The following is a 12,149-nucleotide window of genomic DNA, read 5'->3' as shown; positions in this document are numbered from 1 at the left end:
AAGTGAGACTATGTAAGTTTTACAAATAGAAATAACACAATCTTTCCTTTACAAAAGATAGACAATAAGACAAATAGTTTAATAGTTTATTAAATCCGTATATTTATGGTGGTCACTGCGACAGCCTGACTTGGTCTGGTATGACCAGTAGCTTATGGTAGCTAATGCTAAGTAATGTTAGCAATCATTATCTAGATGCTATCTAAGGTAAATATTATGGTGTCCGTAAAGCAAGAGAGAGACTCAAGGGAAATTAAGGCAAATTCATTGTGCTATTATCCTAGTTACTACAAGACTCACAAGCTGCTATCAAAGTGAAGGATAGTTTAAAGAGGCCTTTACTCATCCTCTACAACTTCACATAAACTGTATAACACACACTACAAACAGTAAAAACAAAAAGGGCTTCTCAAAATAAATGACACACTTGGAACAGAACAAAACCAGACCTTCGGTGGCCTTCACACAATCCCTCCGGTCCATTTTCATCCAATACTCCTGCTGAATAATTTAGCATCTGGCAGCCACAGTTCACATACAGCACACATGTAGAAATGAGGTGGTACTAAAGGTAAACTGAAAACTATACCATACATGACACCGCAAAGTAAGAGATAACACAAAGTTTATTTGTATCTTTTAGAATAACAGTTAGCTGTTGCTGAGGTAACGGCACAAGGCGTTGTACATAGTCATGTCCATGTCCTGTTTTCAGGACTTGGACTACAGGAATAAATATCTCAAAAACAGCTTGGTAAACAGTTGCACATGTAGTATCTTGCACCAACAGAAAAACAACTGATAAACAAAGTTTCTCACAGTGTAAGCACTTCTCTTTTTCACCTCATCGTTTTGTGCCAGAGGTCGAAACAGGGCACCACGTGCAGCCGAACATATTTCAGGCCTGCAGACGAGCACTCCAGACAGCCGTAAACAGTTTCCCGCTTCTGGTTACCCATGCCGCAGAGGGCACAGGGCCCCTTGGGGATGTTGTGTTTGAGGAGGTTGACCCGTGTGTGGGTGCTGTCTCTCAGGTAAGCAGTGGACACGTCCGTCATGCTGGCGGCTTTCTCATAGTAGTCGGTAACCATGTCGTCCATGTAGGTGTCAGAGTGGGTGAGCTCCTCAAACGTTCTGTTATCTACACAGTAGTTGGATAAAGCAAAATGGAAAAAGAGCAATAAAAGTAATGGTGTATTTATTATGTAGCAGTGGTCATTACTGTACCTGCTCTGAAGGGGTTTCCATAGACAATGCCAGACAGGAACCGGCGCAATCGACCCATGGAGAAGTGACCGATGAAACCACCAAGCTGTTCCCTGATCTGCTCCCGCTCAAATCCCCCTTGCGACTCTGGGGCTACACATATATCTGACACACAGGAAGCAAACATCAGTTCAGAAAACAACTTTTGTGTAAACTCTATAATTTGTCATTTTTTGTCTGTACAACAGTCTAAACCAAAAGACATTTAAAGAGGTGGTATTTTGCTTTTTGGCTTTTCCCCTCTCCTTTATTGAGTTATATCTTTTTTTTGTGCATGTAGTAGGTTTGCAAAGTAAAAAAGCCCAAAGTCCAGCCCGAAGAGAGTTCCCATCTCCCACAGAAAGCACTGCTCTGAACTGCTTGAAAACAGCTTGTTTGTAGTCCAGTCGTTTCCCTTCCTTTACTTGTGACGTCACAATGAAAACGCGTCATAAAGCTTGCCAAGCGGCTAGCGGGGTCAGGCACGCCCTCAAACCAAGCTAGTCTGAGTGGAGGCCCTTTGATTTTAGTTAAGCCCCTTTTCCACTGCACTTGACTTGGCTCGACTCGCCTTTGTTTGGTTTTCCATTGTAGAAATGCTGATTGGTCAGAGAGAATATTCACTATTCACTGCATCATCATTGCGTGCACCAGACAGAGTCCAGCAACAGAAAGTTTCATATTTTACAGTTTTCATATGTAATTTAATCACTAAATCCACTTCTGAGATGTTTTGAGGTAAGAAATCAGCTGTGTAGATTTTGAATATTGACAGTTTTAGGGGGATGCCTGTGCGAACCAGCGGGAGGGGCTGGCGAGGCTGCCCGCTCACAGAGCCCTCTGCTCCCGCCGTCACACTAACCGCTGCAGCCAGGCGCAACAACGGCAGAGGAAAACACAGCTGGAAGGTTTTCATACCACTTATCTGTCTTTACATTCTGAGGAATGTTGAAACATTTTAACTTAAAAAAGAGAAAGCTGTGTGGATCGCTGGTGTGTGTGTCGTATTGAACATTACGTCGCGGCAGTTGTGTGTGGCGTCGTTATGACGACAAGCTACGTACTATCTCTGGGTACTATCTGCAATGGAAAACGGAGCAGGGCCAAGTAGAGTCGAGTCTATGGATTTGCGCTATGGTAGTATTTTTCGGCAAGGCAGCATAGATCGTCAGAACACCAGCAACAGTTCAACGTTTAGTCCTAAGACGATGCAACTCTGACTCTGTTTGGGCCTGGAAATTCACAATCACAATCTGTAAGTATGCTTTATTGGTTGTGAATTATATTTAAAATAAACACGGCAATGTAACTTCACAGACTGTTCAAGTGCAGAGTTGTTGTAAACGTTGGCTAACACAGCTAAAGTTATAACTATAATGCTAATGTTACGCCCGATGTGAAAGCTACTGAGCAAACATTCAAATTATTTGGCCAATTTTTATGTAAAATTGAGTTGAAATATGGTGATTTTTGTAGTGGTTTATGGTAAGATGTGGAACAATGATGTTGTGTGGTTGTGGACTTATACCATCTGCTAGGTTACGGTCGCAGTCTGAAGCGGCTTTGATTCGGATCACACTAGCTTGTTTCTTACGACCCGCCCTTCTCTGCTTCTGATTGGCAAGTAGTCCTTACCTGGGAACTGCGCATGTGCAACTCCCAACAAAGATTTTATAATAAAATCAAACACAGGCTACAGTACAGAGAACACATATATACACACTATAAAGAAAAACAGACAGACAGATTGAGACAATAGTGTAATAGTGCAATGAGCAGAGTGCAAAGGATGCAGGAGAAAATTATTATTACCATTAATATTATTATTATGTACATGTCGGAGGTGGATGTGATACACAGGTGCACATACACATACAAGCATACATGTACACAGTGTGATGAGTGCAAAGAATACTGGAATAAATAAGTATTATGTGCAGGTGTTATGTAGCCTACATGAGGTAGGTAGATTTGGTATACAGTATATACAATATGACAATATGAACAGTATGAACAGCTTTGAAATGGAGAATGATGAATAAATAAATAAAAGGTAAGTGGTAGCCAGTAAACAGGAATTATTGCACAGGAATGGTTCCTGACATTGTGAGTCAGAATCAGCTGTTCATCAGAGTGATGGCTTGTGGGAAGAAACTGCTTCTGTGTCTGTTGGTTTTGGCAGACAGTGCTCTGTAGCGCCTAACAGAGGGGAGAAGCTGGAACAGGTTGTGTCCGGGGTGAGATGGATCTGCAGTTTCCTGCCCATTTCCCGACTCTCAAAAAGTATAAGTCCTGAATGGAGGGCAGGTTGGTACCGATGATCTTTTCTGCAGTCCTACTGTCCGTTGTAGTCTGTTCTTGTCCTTTTTTTTGTTAGATCCAAACCAGACAGTGATGGACGTGCTGAGGATGGACTGGATGATGGTTGTGTAGAAGTGGATCAGCAGCTCCTTAGGCAGGTTGAGCTTCCTGAGCTGACGCAGGAAGTACATCCTCTGCTGGGCCTTCTTGATGATGGTGTCAGTGTTGTGCTTCCACTTTAGGTCCTGGGATATAGTGGATCCCAGAAACCTGAAGGATTCCACAGCAGACACAGGGCTGTTTAGAATGGTGATGGGGGGCAGAGTGGGGGGGCTCCTCCTGAAGTCCACGGTTATCTCCACAATGTTGAGCGTATGAAGCTCCAGGTGGTTCTGGCCACACCAGAGAGCCAGCTGATCAATCTCCCGTCTGTAGGCCGACTTATCACCGTCCCGGATGAGGCCAATACGGTTGTGTCGTCAGCGAACTTCACGAGTTTGACGGATCTGTCTGCTGAGGTGCAGTCGTTGGTGTAGAGGAAGAATAGCAGGGGGGAGAGCACACACTCCTGGGGGGCGCCAGCGCTAATAGTCCGGGTGCTGGATGGGATGCTCCCTCACCTGCTGACTCCTGTCAGTCAGGAAGTTGAGGCTGGCACAGTGAGCTGGGTGAGTTTGGTGCTGAGGATATCCGGGATGATGGTGTTGAACGCCGAGCTGAAGTCCACGAACAAGATCCTTGCATATGTCCCTGGAGAGACGAGGTGTTGCAGGATGTAATGCAGTCCCAAGTTGACTGTTTCATCTACTGACCTGTTAGCCCTGTAGGCAAACTGCAGGGGATCCAACAAGGGGGCTGTAATGTCCTTCAGGTGGGCTAACACCAGTCTTTCAAAGGACTTCATGATTACAGATGTCAGGGCGACAGGCTCTCCAGAGATGGAGAGTTTTTTGGGGACCGGGATAATTGTGGAGAGTCTGAAGCAGGAGGGAACTTCAATCAGCTCCACTGATCTGTTGAAGATCTGTGTGAAGATGGGGGCCAGCTGGTAAGCGCAGATTTTCAACCAGGATGGAGACACACTGTCGGGGGGCCAAGAGCCTTCCTGATCTTCTGCCTCTGGAAGAGCTGGCGCACATCCCCCTCACAGATCGTGATGCAGCAGGTGAGGGGTCGGAGAGGGGGGGTGAGAGCATGGCAGTCGGGGAGGGTGACTGTTTGAAGATGGTATTGGAGCAGGGGAGAGGTGTGACTGTTTGGCTTCTCAAATCTACAATAGAAAGCATTCAGCTCGTCAGCCAGTCGTTGAGTACCAGCAGAGTTGGGGGATGGTCTCCTGTAGTTAGTGAGTGTCCGCAGGACTTTCCTCACTGAGTATGAAGCTGTTTCCTAGCTTTTCAGCGAAGCATCTCTTTGCTACTTTGACCTCTTTAGTCAGAGTGTTCCTGACCTGGTTATACAGGACTCTGTTCCCACTTCTGAAGGCCTCCTATTTGGTCTGACAAAGCTGCCTGAGTTTTGCTGTGAACCAGGGTTTATGGTTGTTGTATGTGCGGAAGGTTTTAGCACGACACACGAACCATATGAGCTGCCTGCTTTTGTGAATCTCCAGAGGTCATACGAAATGGACCAGTTTTGGATATTCAGTTATGTGTGACACGCTCTAACCATCTGAGCTAACCGGCCCATCTTTGGATGAATTGTTTTTAGAAAATTGAATGCACAATACAACATGGATTGAATAAAAAAGGTCAGAGGATTCTTATTGGAAGTTAAGTCAGGCGTGACCACCTTCACATTCAGCGGAGCACTTCACTCAGACCATGTGAGCCACTTGCATTTGTGTATCTTGAACAAATTGTCCTCCAGAACTCACACAAAATGGACCAGTTTTGGATGTTCAGTCGCGTGTGAACTGCTCCCAACTTGGCGGAAGTGGAGTGGATGTTGTTTAAAGTGGAATGCACTCACTGTGTATATGGGCAGCTACCACGGCTTGGAACCCATGATCTTGGCATTATTAACATCGCACGCAAACCACCTGAGCTAACCGGCCTGCTTTGGATGAGTTGTTTTTAGAAAATTGAATGCAGAATACAATAGGGACCAAATAAAAAAGGTCCACAGATTCTTATTGTATTAAGGTGAGCAGGTTTCGGCAAATGGGGACATCTGCTCACCCTATATTGGATGTTTAGTCAGACCACCTTCCAATCCAAGTTAGCGCTTCAAGATTATTTATATACAGACAAATGGCATAGATCTGTGTTTGTTTGGAAAGGCTGGGAAATTATCTTTAGCCTTCCTACCTAGGCGCCCGTCCAGTCGAACAAACAGCTCGCAGATGCTGAAGGCAATGGTGGTGTGAGCAGGGATGATGATGGCCTTGTCTCGTCCTTTGGGATTTCTGCCGTCGTCAATCTGAAACTGCAGCGTAACAGAAAATTAAGTGATACACCTGCTCATCAGCCATTTGTTTACAAGATAACAGAACAGACAAGTTGGAACAGGTTAGAAAAATAGGGGGTCCAGCTAGGAAAAAAGTTTGCATTATGAGACATATTTTGGCGAGGCACTCCATATGAAAATGTAGATGTGATATATATTTCGAGGAGGGGATGTAAGATATTTAACTATTTTGATTTTAAAGCAAGACTATGCTAATATCTTTTGTTATTTTTAATAGTCTTATGTGTAAAAAATGAGTATTACAATTGATATAAAAATGTTTGAGTTTGAAGAAACTCTAAGGAACCTTTTGTGTAAGCTACTGAATTTTGTGACATTTTAAAATAATGGATGAATATTAGTATTACGTATTTGACATTGGTACCTGACTTTAAACCGGTAAATTGGGAACAGTTTGTGGTCAGTTGGTGTCTCCAGTTTGATTTTTACTGAAGTTGTATTCAGTTGCTTGGGGTTTCCATGTCTTACAAAGTGATCCAAATGAACATTGTGTTTGGGTGTTTTTACCCTCATGGTAGTCCCTCTCATTCCAGCGTGGACAGTCAGAGAACATTGACGTGTGGTGCGGATGCTCTCTACCACGACACAGAGAACGGTCCGTCCGCTCTCCTTGGACTGTCGAACCAGGCAGTGATCCAAGTCAACTTTCCTAAAAGACCGGAAAAGGAAGCTTGTTAGCTTTCTTGACTAGAGTTAGATGAGAAGATAAATACCACTGTCAGGTCTGTATGGTAATTATGAGGCTAAAGCCAGCAGATGGTTATCTTAGCCTAGCATAAAGACTAGAAACAGCTAGCCTAGTTCTGTCTGAAGGTAACATAATCCATGTATTCATTTTAGTGAGCTTTAGAGGTGCCGGTAGGCAGACATTCTTAGCAACAAAGACTGCCAGACTTGCTGTTTCTCTGCTAACTAGCTAAGCTAACTGGTTTCTGGCTGAAGCTTCATATTTAATGTACAAACATAAAAGTGGTATCAATCTTGTCACCTAACTCTACAAGAAAGCCGTCTAGTTGTAGACTTTATGGACTGTCTACTGTTTAATGGCACAATGTTAAACAAGTCTATTTACTTTCTTACAATGTAGCTCCTGAATGTGTGCCAGTCTAGAATAACATGATCATTTATTAATTCTTACAGGGAAACCCTCTTCTCACATTACCTCTGTTACAAGGTCAGAGGTCAGGTATCATCTTATAGCTGGTGTTAGGAAGATCTAGATATCAAAAATTTTATATTTGCGTCACAGTTGACTCTTAAGACACTTCTAGCTACATATCTCTTTTCCAAAAAATTAATAATTAATCAAAACTAGATAATATAACTTAGTTATTAATTAATTACAGAGATGGCACATCTAATGATTCTAAAGTGATACTATGATGATGATATGCTTTGACCCCCTGCAGATGAAGATAATAGCGCACACTGAGCAGCTGTTCAAAGCATACTCGCACACAGTATTAATATGTTGTGGTACCTAGAGTTGAGTTCACGCAGTAAAGTAGGCACTTCCAGCTCGTGTTTGGTCACAATGCCGAAGGAGGCTTTGACAGCCACAGAGTCTGATCCGCTGATGTTGAACCCCACATCGTTGATGAGGTGGTTTCCTAATCGACCGTTGAGGGCTACATCTGATTTGTCCTCATAGTTGAGCAGCTGATAAGAAGACACTCCTGTTTCAGAAATAAGAGAAGTTGTGATTACACTATGCAAAGAAATATTTAGTGGTGGCATCAATTACAACATCTACTCCAGTACTGTACTTACTGTCAATGAGGTAATGAGCCTTTTACACACTTACACTTTTTCTGCTTCATTCTACTTCTATCCCTTTACAATTTATAGGAAAATAGTGCACTTCTTACTCGACAGCTGAAGTTACTTACAAATTAATATTTTAAATACAAAATGTGATGAACATAGACATAGTTTATTTTACAATAAGCTTCAACTACTACACTTCTTACACATTATTGCATCAGTAGTAATGATCCAATAATATGTAATCTAATTCGCTAAATACTTCATGCACTGCTGGAAATTTACACATTTTTCTCTCACAATTAAAGAATGTTAAACTAATCTTGATATGTGAATAAACCCAATGGTTGTAAAAATGGTAAACATTTCATTGTGCATATAGGCTATATTAAATAATACAATAGTTTGTTAACTTTCTTGACATAAATTAGATGAGAAGAATAATACCACTGTCAGTTCTGTATAGTTGGTAAATATGAAACTACAGCCAGCTGTTGCTAACCTTAGCCTAGCATTAGACAGGAAACGTGAGAAGCTATCAAAATCCACTCACCAGCACCTATAAAACTCAAGTACGTTCTTATTTATCTTATTTTTTAATCTGTAAAAAATCTGTAGTTTAAGCTAAGCTATGCTAACTAGCTAAGCTAACTGGCTGCTAGCTCAAGCTTCATATTTAGTTAGTTTAGTAGCGTAGTATCAATCATCACCTAACTCCTGGCAAGCTAACAAGCTGACACGTTAGTTGTGGACTTTCTTAAACATATTTATATATTATATATATATATATATTTGACCCCTAGTTAAAGGCAGGGTAGGCAAGTTGCTTCTAAAACACTTTTTGTCATATTTGTTGAAACTGTCTTTATACACCAATGCATATTAAAAAGTTAGGTGCTCTGAAAAAGAGAGTATAAAAATCGGCTGTCTGTAGTCCTCTCAGGGCGCTGTTTTCTGCCGTCCCTCTCTGGTAACTTTTACCAGAGAAGAGCTCTTAAACATTGGACTTTCAACTGCTCATACTATTCCGCCACTTTTTATTGACCCTGGAACTTTCCCGGAGTTATTAGTTGGAAGAGCGGCATCTCTGTTTGGGATCCTTCGGAAACGGCACAGGGGAAAACGTGCAGGCGCGCTGGTTAAACTGAGACAGCGGTGATTTCGCACTGCGCTCCCTTCAATCCACCTGGATTGTAGTAAATAAAGGCCAGCTTTGCGCGCTCCCGCGACCCCCCCCCCCCAGGTATGTTAGAGGTGGAGGTATGTTGTTGATTATGCGTGACTTGTATTGTTTTCTGGGGTTTATCTTTTCACATCGCCCGCCATTGGGGCTACAGCGGTGCAATCACATGTCTAGTTCTACAAAACACAAACAAAGTGTCAGAAAGTTTCATGTGCCCAGCGCAGTGTTCCGGTGTTTTTCATTTAACAACGCCCGCCATAGGGGTTATAGTTCTGCAACAACAAATCTGAGCCGACATAACACCAATATAACAACAGATTTATGTGAGTTTCCAGAGAGTTCATCCGCAGGACGTATTAGATAACAATGTAGCAGTTGCGCTTTAACAGAATAGTTCAAAATCAACCATAAGAGTTGTATGCAGTACCTTGTCACTGTTTTTGTCCGGTCACCAGCCCCATCAAACTCAACCGTCCTTTCACTCACGGTTTCAATAGTAAACTGCTATAGGATTGACAGATACCGATTAAAAAATATTATATTCTAACCAGAAACATTTAAGAAAACGTAAATTACAAAGTATATTTTGTATTTCATACAAATAGAAGGTTTTTCAGTAATTTTTATCAAAACTCCACCGCAAAGCATCACGGGATGTCTGAGGGACGGCCTTTATCGCTGATAGGCTAAGGTCCTCAAATTCCGCTGGAAGCTATGAGAAACTTACTCACTCTTGTGTTTTGCTGGCAACTTCTTGACTATTAGTTAGTAAACAAAATACTTAAGATGTGATACGTAAAAAAAAATGTTTCAAATGCATGCGTGGTTATTTTTCGTTCACATTCCTCCCGAGTAGTGACGTCACTGATCGAAGGGGGACACTCACACACACACACACACACAAGATGGGATGATCCCGGTACTAATTTGGATTCGCCCGTTTGAAAAGAGAGTAATCCAATGATTATGCATGAGGAGACCAAAACATAAGGCTCTCGAGGAGAAGTGACGTCAATCGATGTGCATGTTATTACGGGGTTGATCCGCTTTATATATCTTTGATGGGTGCAAGAATAGGATACGTCCCCCACATCATATAGACATGTTTTCTAGCAATCCATCATTAATGTGTTGTGTATGATTTCTGCGAAGTTTCTCATGGAGGGAGAGAGTAATGCGCCCATCATCCTGTTGAAAGCAGGCGCCTGTCGGCCTGTTTTTACAAACCAAAGATTCAGTTAAGCAATACATCACATCAGCAACATCGACATGTTGTTTTCTGGTTAGCATTAAAACACACAAATCAATGCTAAAAGTACAAAAACAAAACACATGATCCGTATGAAAATCATTATCGTTCACAGGAAAAACATTTGCTATATCGAGTAGAGTAGATTTCACATCTGCATATTTAGTGTTGTTCCCCCTTCCAGATGTCCAGAGATTCCTTGACTACTGTGCTCACACTGTCCTCCACTCTAACTACCCGTTTAAGCGAAGCAATGAGAAAAGGGTTCCTCAGCCATATCTGTAGAGCAGAAGATACTGCATTTACACGTTCGCACCAACCCAAGACCATGTAGTACATAATTTTGAGCATCAGTGAAATTTTTGTTAAAAAGCTTTTGCGTAATTTCTCTCTTATGTCCTTTAATATAAAAGAAGGACAGCGTGTCAGTGCATGTGTGAGGTTGTTTTCTGCACCATTCGTCTGTATATGCACAATACACACGTTTGTATAGCTTTTTGTTGCAGTATATCGTATAAATATTAAGCTACGGTTACCTGTATAGTACCGCTAGCAGTAGTGTTAGGAGATGTGTCTTTGTCGCAACAGTCCAGAGTTTCCAAACATGCACCCTTAAACGGCTAGGCCCTGCTCTTGTCCTCTTCTGCTTTTTCTTCAGGAACGAGAAATGTTAAATTTCTTTTCCCCAGTTCTTTGCCATAGTCATCCACCCATGAGTTATCATCGTCCCATAGTACTGGAAAATATTTAGGGCTGCTCAATAGACCCTCACCCGATGCACATGTCCTCGTACCTGCACAAAACATTTTAATTTGAGCAATGTCACCGACAGCCCCATCGTGGAGGTCTAACACTAACACTAACACACTGGACCACTGCTACACAACATTAAAGGATGCCTATCACACTGTTCCCCGTGCAGCCTTGGGACTCTCTGATCACTGTCTGGTTCATCTTATCCCGACACACAGGCAAAAACTGAAATCTGCTAAACCTGTAAAGACTAAGACTAACCAAAGACTGTGAAAAGATGGACCAACGAGTCAAAGCTGGAATTACAGGCCTGCATTGACTGCACTGACTGGAGTGTTTTTGAGGCTGCAGTCACTGACCTGGACGAACTAACTGACACTGTGACATCTTACATCAGTTTTTGTGAGGACATGTGTGTGCCGACTAACACCTTCCGCACATACATAATAATAATAATAATAATAATAATAATCTTTATTTGTAGAGCACTTTTCAAAAAAGTGCTTTAACAAGCGTAAAGACAATAATACCCAAGAGACAATAATACAAAAAACAATACAAGATAAAAGCATGAAAACATTGAAAAGACTAAAATACAGATAAATATAAAATTAGTAAAATACAATAAAATAAAAGGGATAAAATAAAGTCAAATAAGATCGGGAAAGGCTCTCCTATGAAAGTATGTTTTAAGAAGGGACTTAAAAGAGTTCACTGACTGGAACAGACAACAGACCACTGCCCGAGGATCTCAAGGTACATGCTGGTGCGTATGGGACTAAAAGTTCAGAAATATAACAAGGCGAGAGGCCATGAAGAGCTTTAAAAGTAATCAATAGAATTTTAAAGTCAATTCTAAAACATACTGGGAGCCAGTATAATGAAGCTAAAATAGGAGTAATGTGGTCATATTTCTTTGTTCTGGTTAAAAGCCTGGCAGCTGAGTTCTGGACAGTCTGGAGTCGATCAACAGATTTTTGGGTTAAACAGGTGAAAAGGCTGTTGCAATAATCCAGGCGTGATGAGATGAAGGCGTGTAAAATGGTCTCAGTGTCCTTAAAAGTTAACATAGATCGAATTTTTGCTATATTTCTAAGTTGATAAAAACATGATTTAACAAGCTTTGTGGTGTGCTGCTCGAAATTTAAATTACTATCAAACCAAACACCAAGGTTCTTTGCCACA

At 41.7% G+C, this 12,149-nt stretch overlaps 1 protein-coding gene across 1 annotated transcript in view; it reads right to left on the bottom strand.

The window, feature by feature from the left end:
* pjvk (pejvakin) overlaps nucleotides 1-12,149 on the bottom strand; it is a 25,954-nt gene continuing 13,805 nt past the window's right edge. Inside the window, exons 2-6 of the mRNA XM_046053685.1 lie at nucleotides 7,496-7,691; nucleotides 6,523-6,664; nucleotides 5,856-5,973; nucleotides 1,228-1,371; nucleotides 1-1,141 (exon numbers count right to left, since the gene is read on the bottom strand). Coding sequence (XP_045909641.1) covers nucleotides 840-1,141; nucleotides 1,228-1,371; nucleotides 5,856-5,973; nucleotides 6,523-6,664; nucleotides 7,496-7,691 — 902 coding nt within the window. The 3' untranslated portion in view covers nucleotides 1-839. The remainder of the gene's footprint in view (nucleotides 1,142-1,227; nucleotides 1,372-5,855; nucleotides 5,974-6,522; nucleotides 6,665-7,495; nucleotides 7,692-12,149) is intronic.

Source organism: Micropterus dolomieu, linkage group LG01 (assembly GCF_021292245.1).
Source record: "Micropterus dolomieu isolate WLL.071019.BEF.003 ecotype Adirondacks linkage group LG01, ASM2129224v1, whole genome shotgun sequence".
Lineage (NCBI taxonomy): Eukaryota > Metazoa > Chordata > Actinopteri > Centrarchiformes > Centrarchidae > Micropterus > Micropterus dolomieu.
The sequence above is the reverse complement of the archived record's forward strand: the minus strand, read 5'-3'. Positions and strand labels throughout refer to the sequence as shown.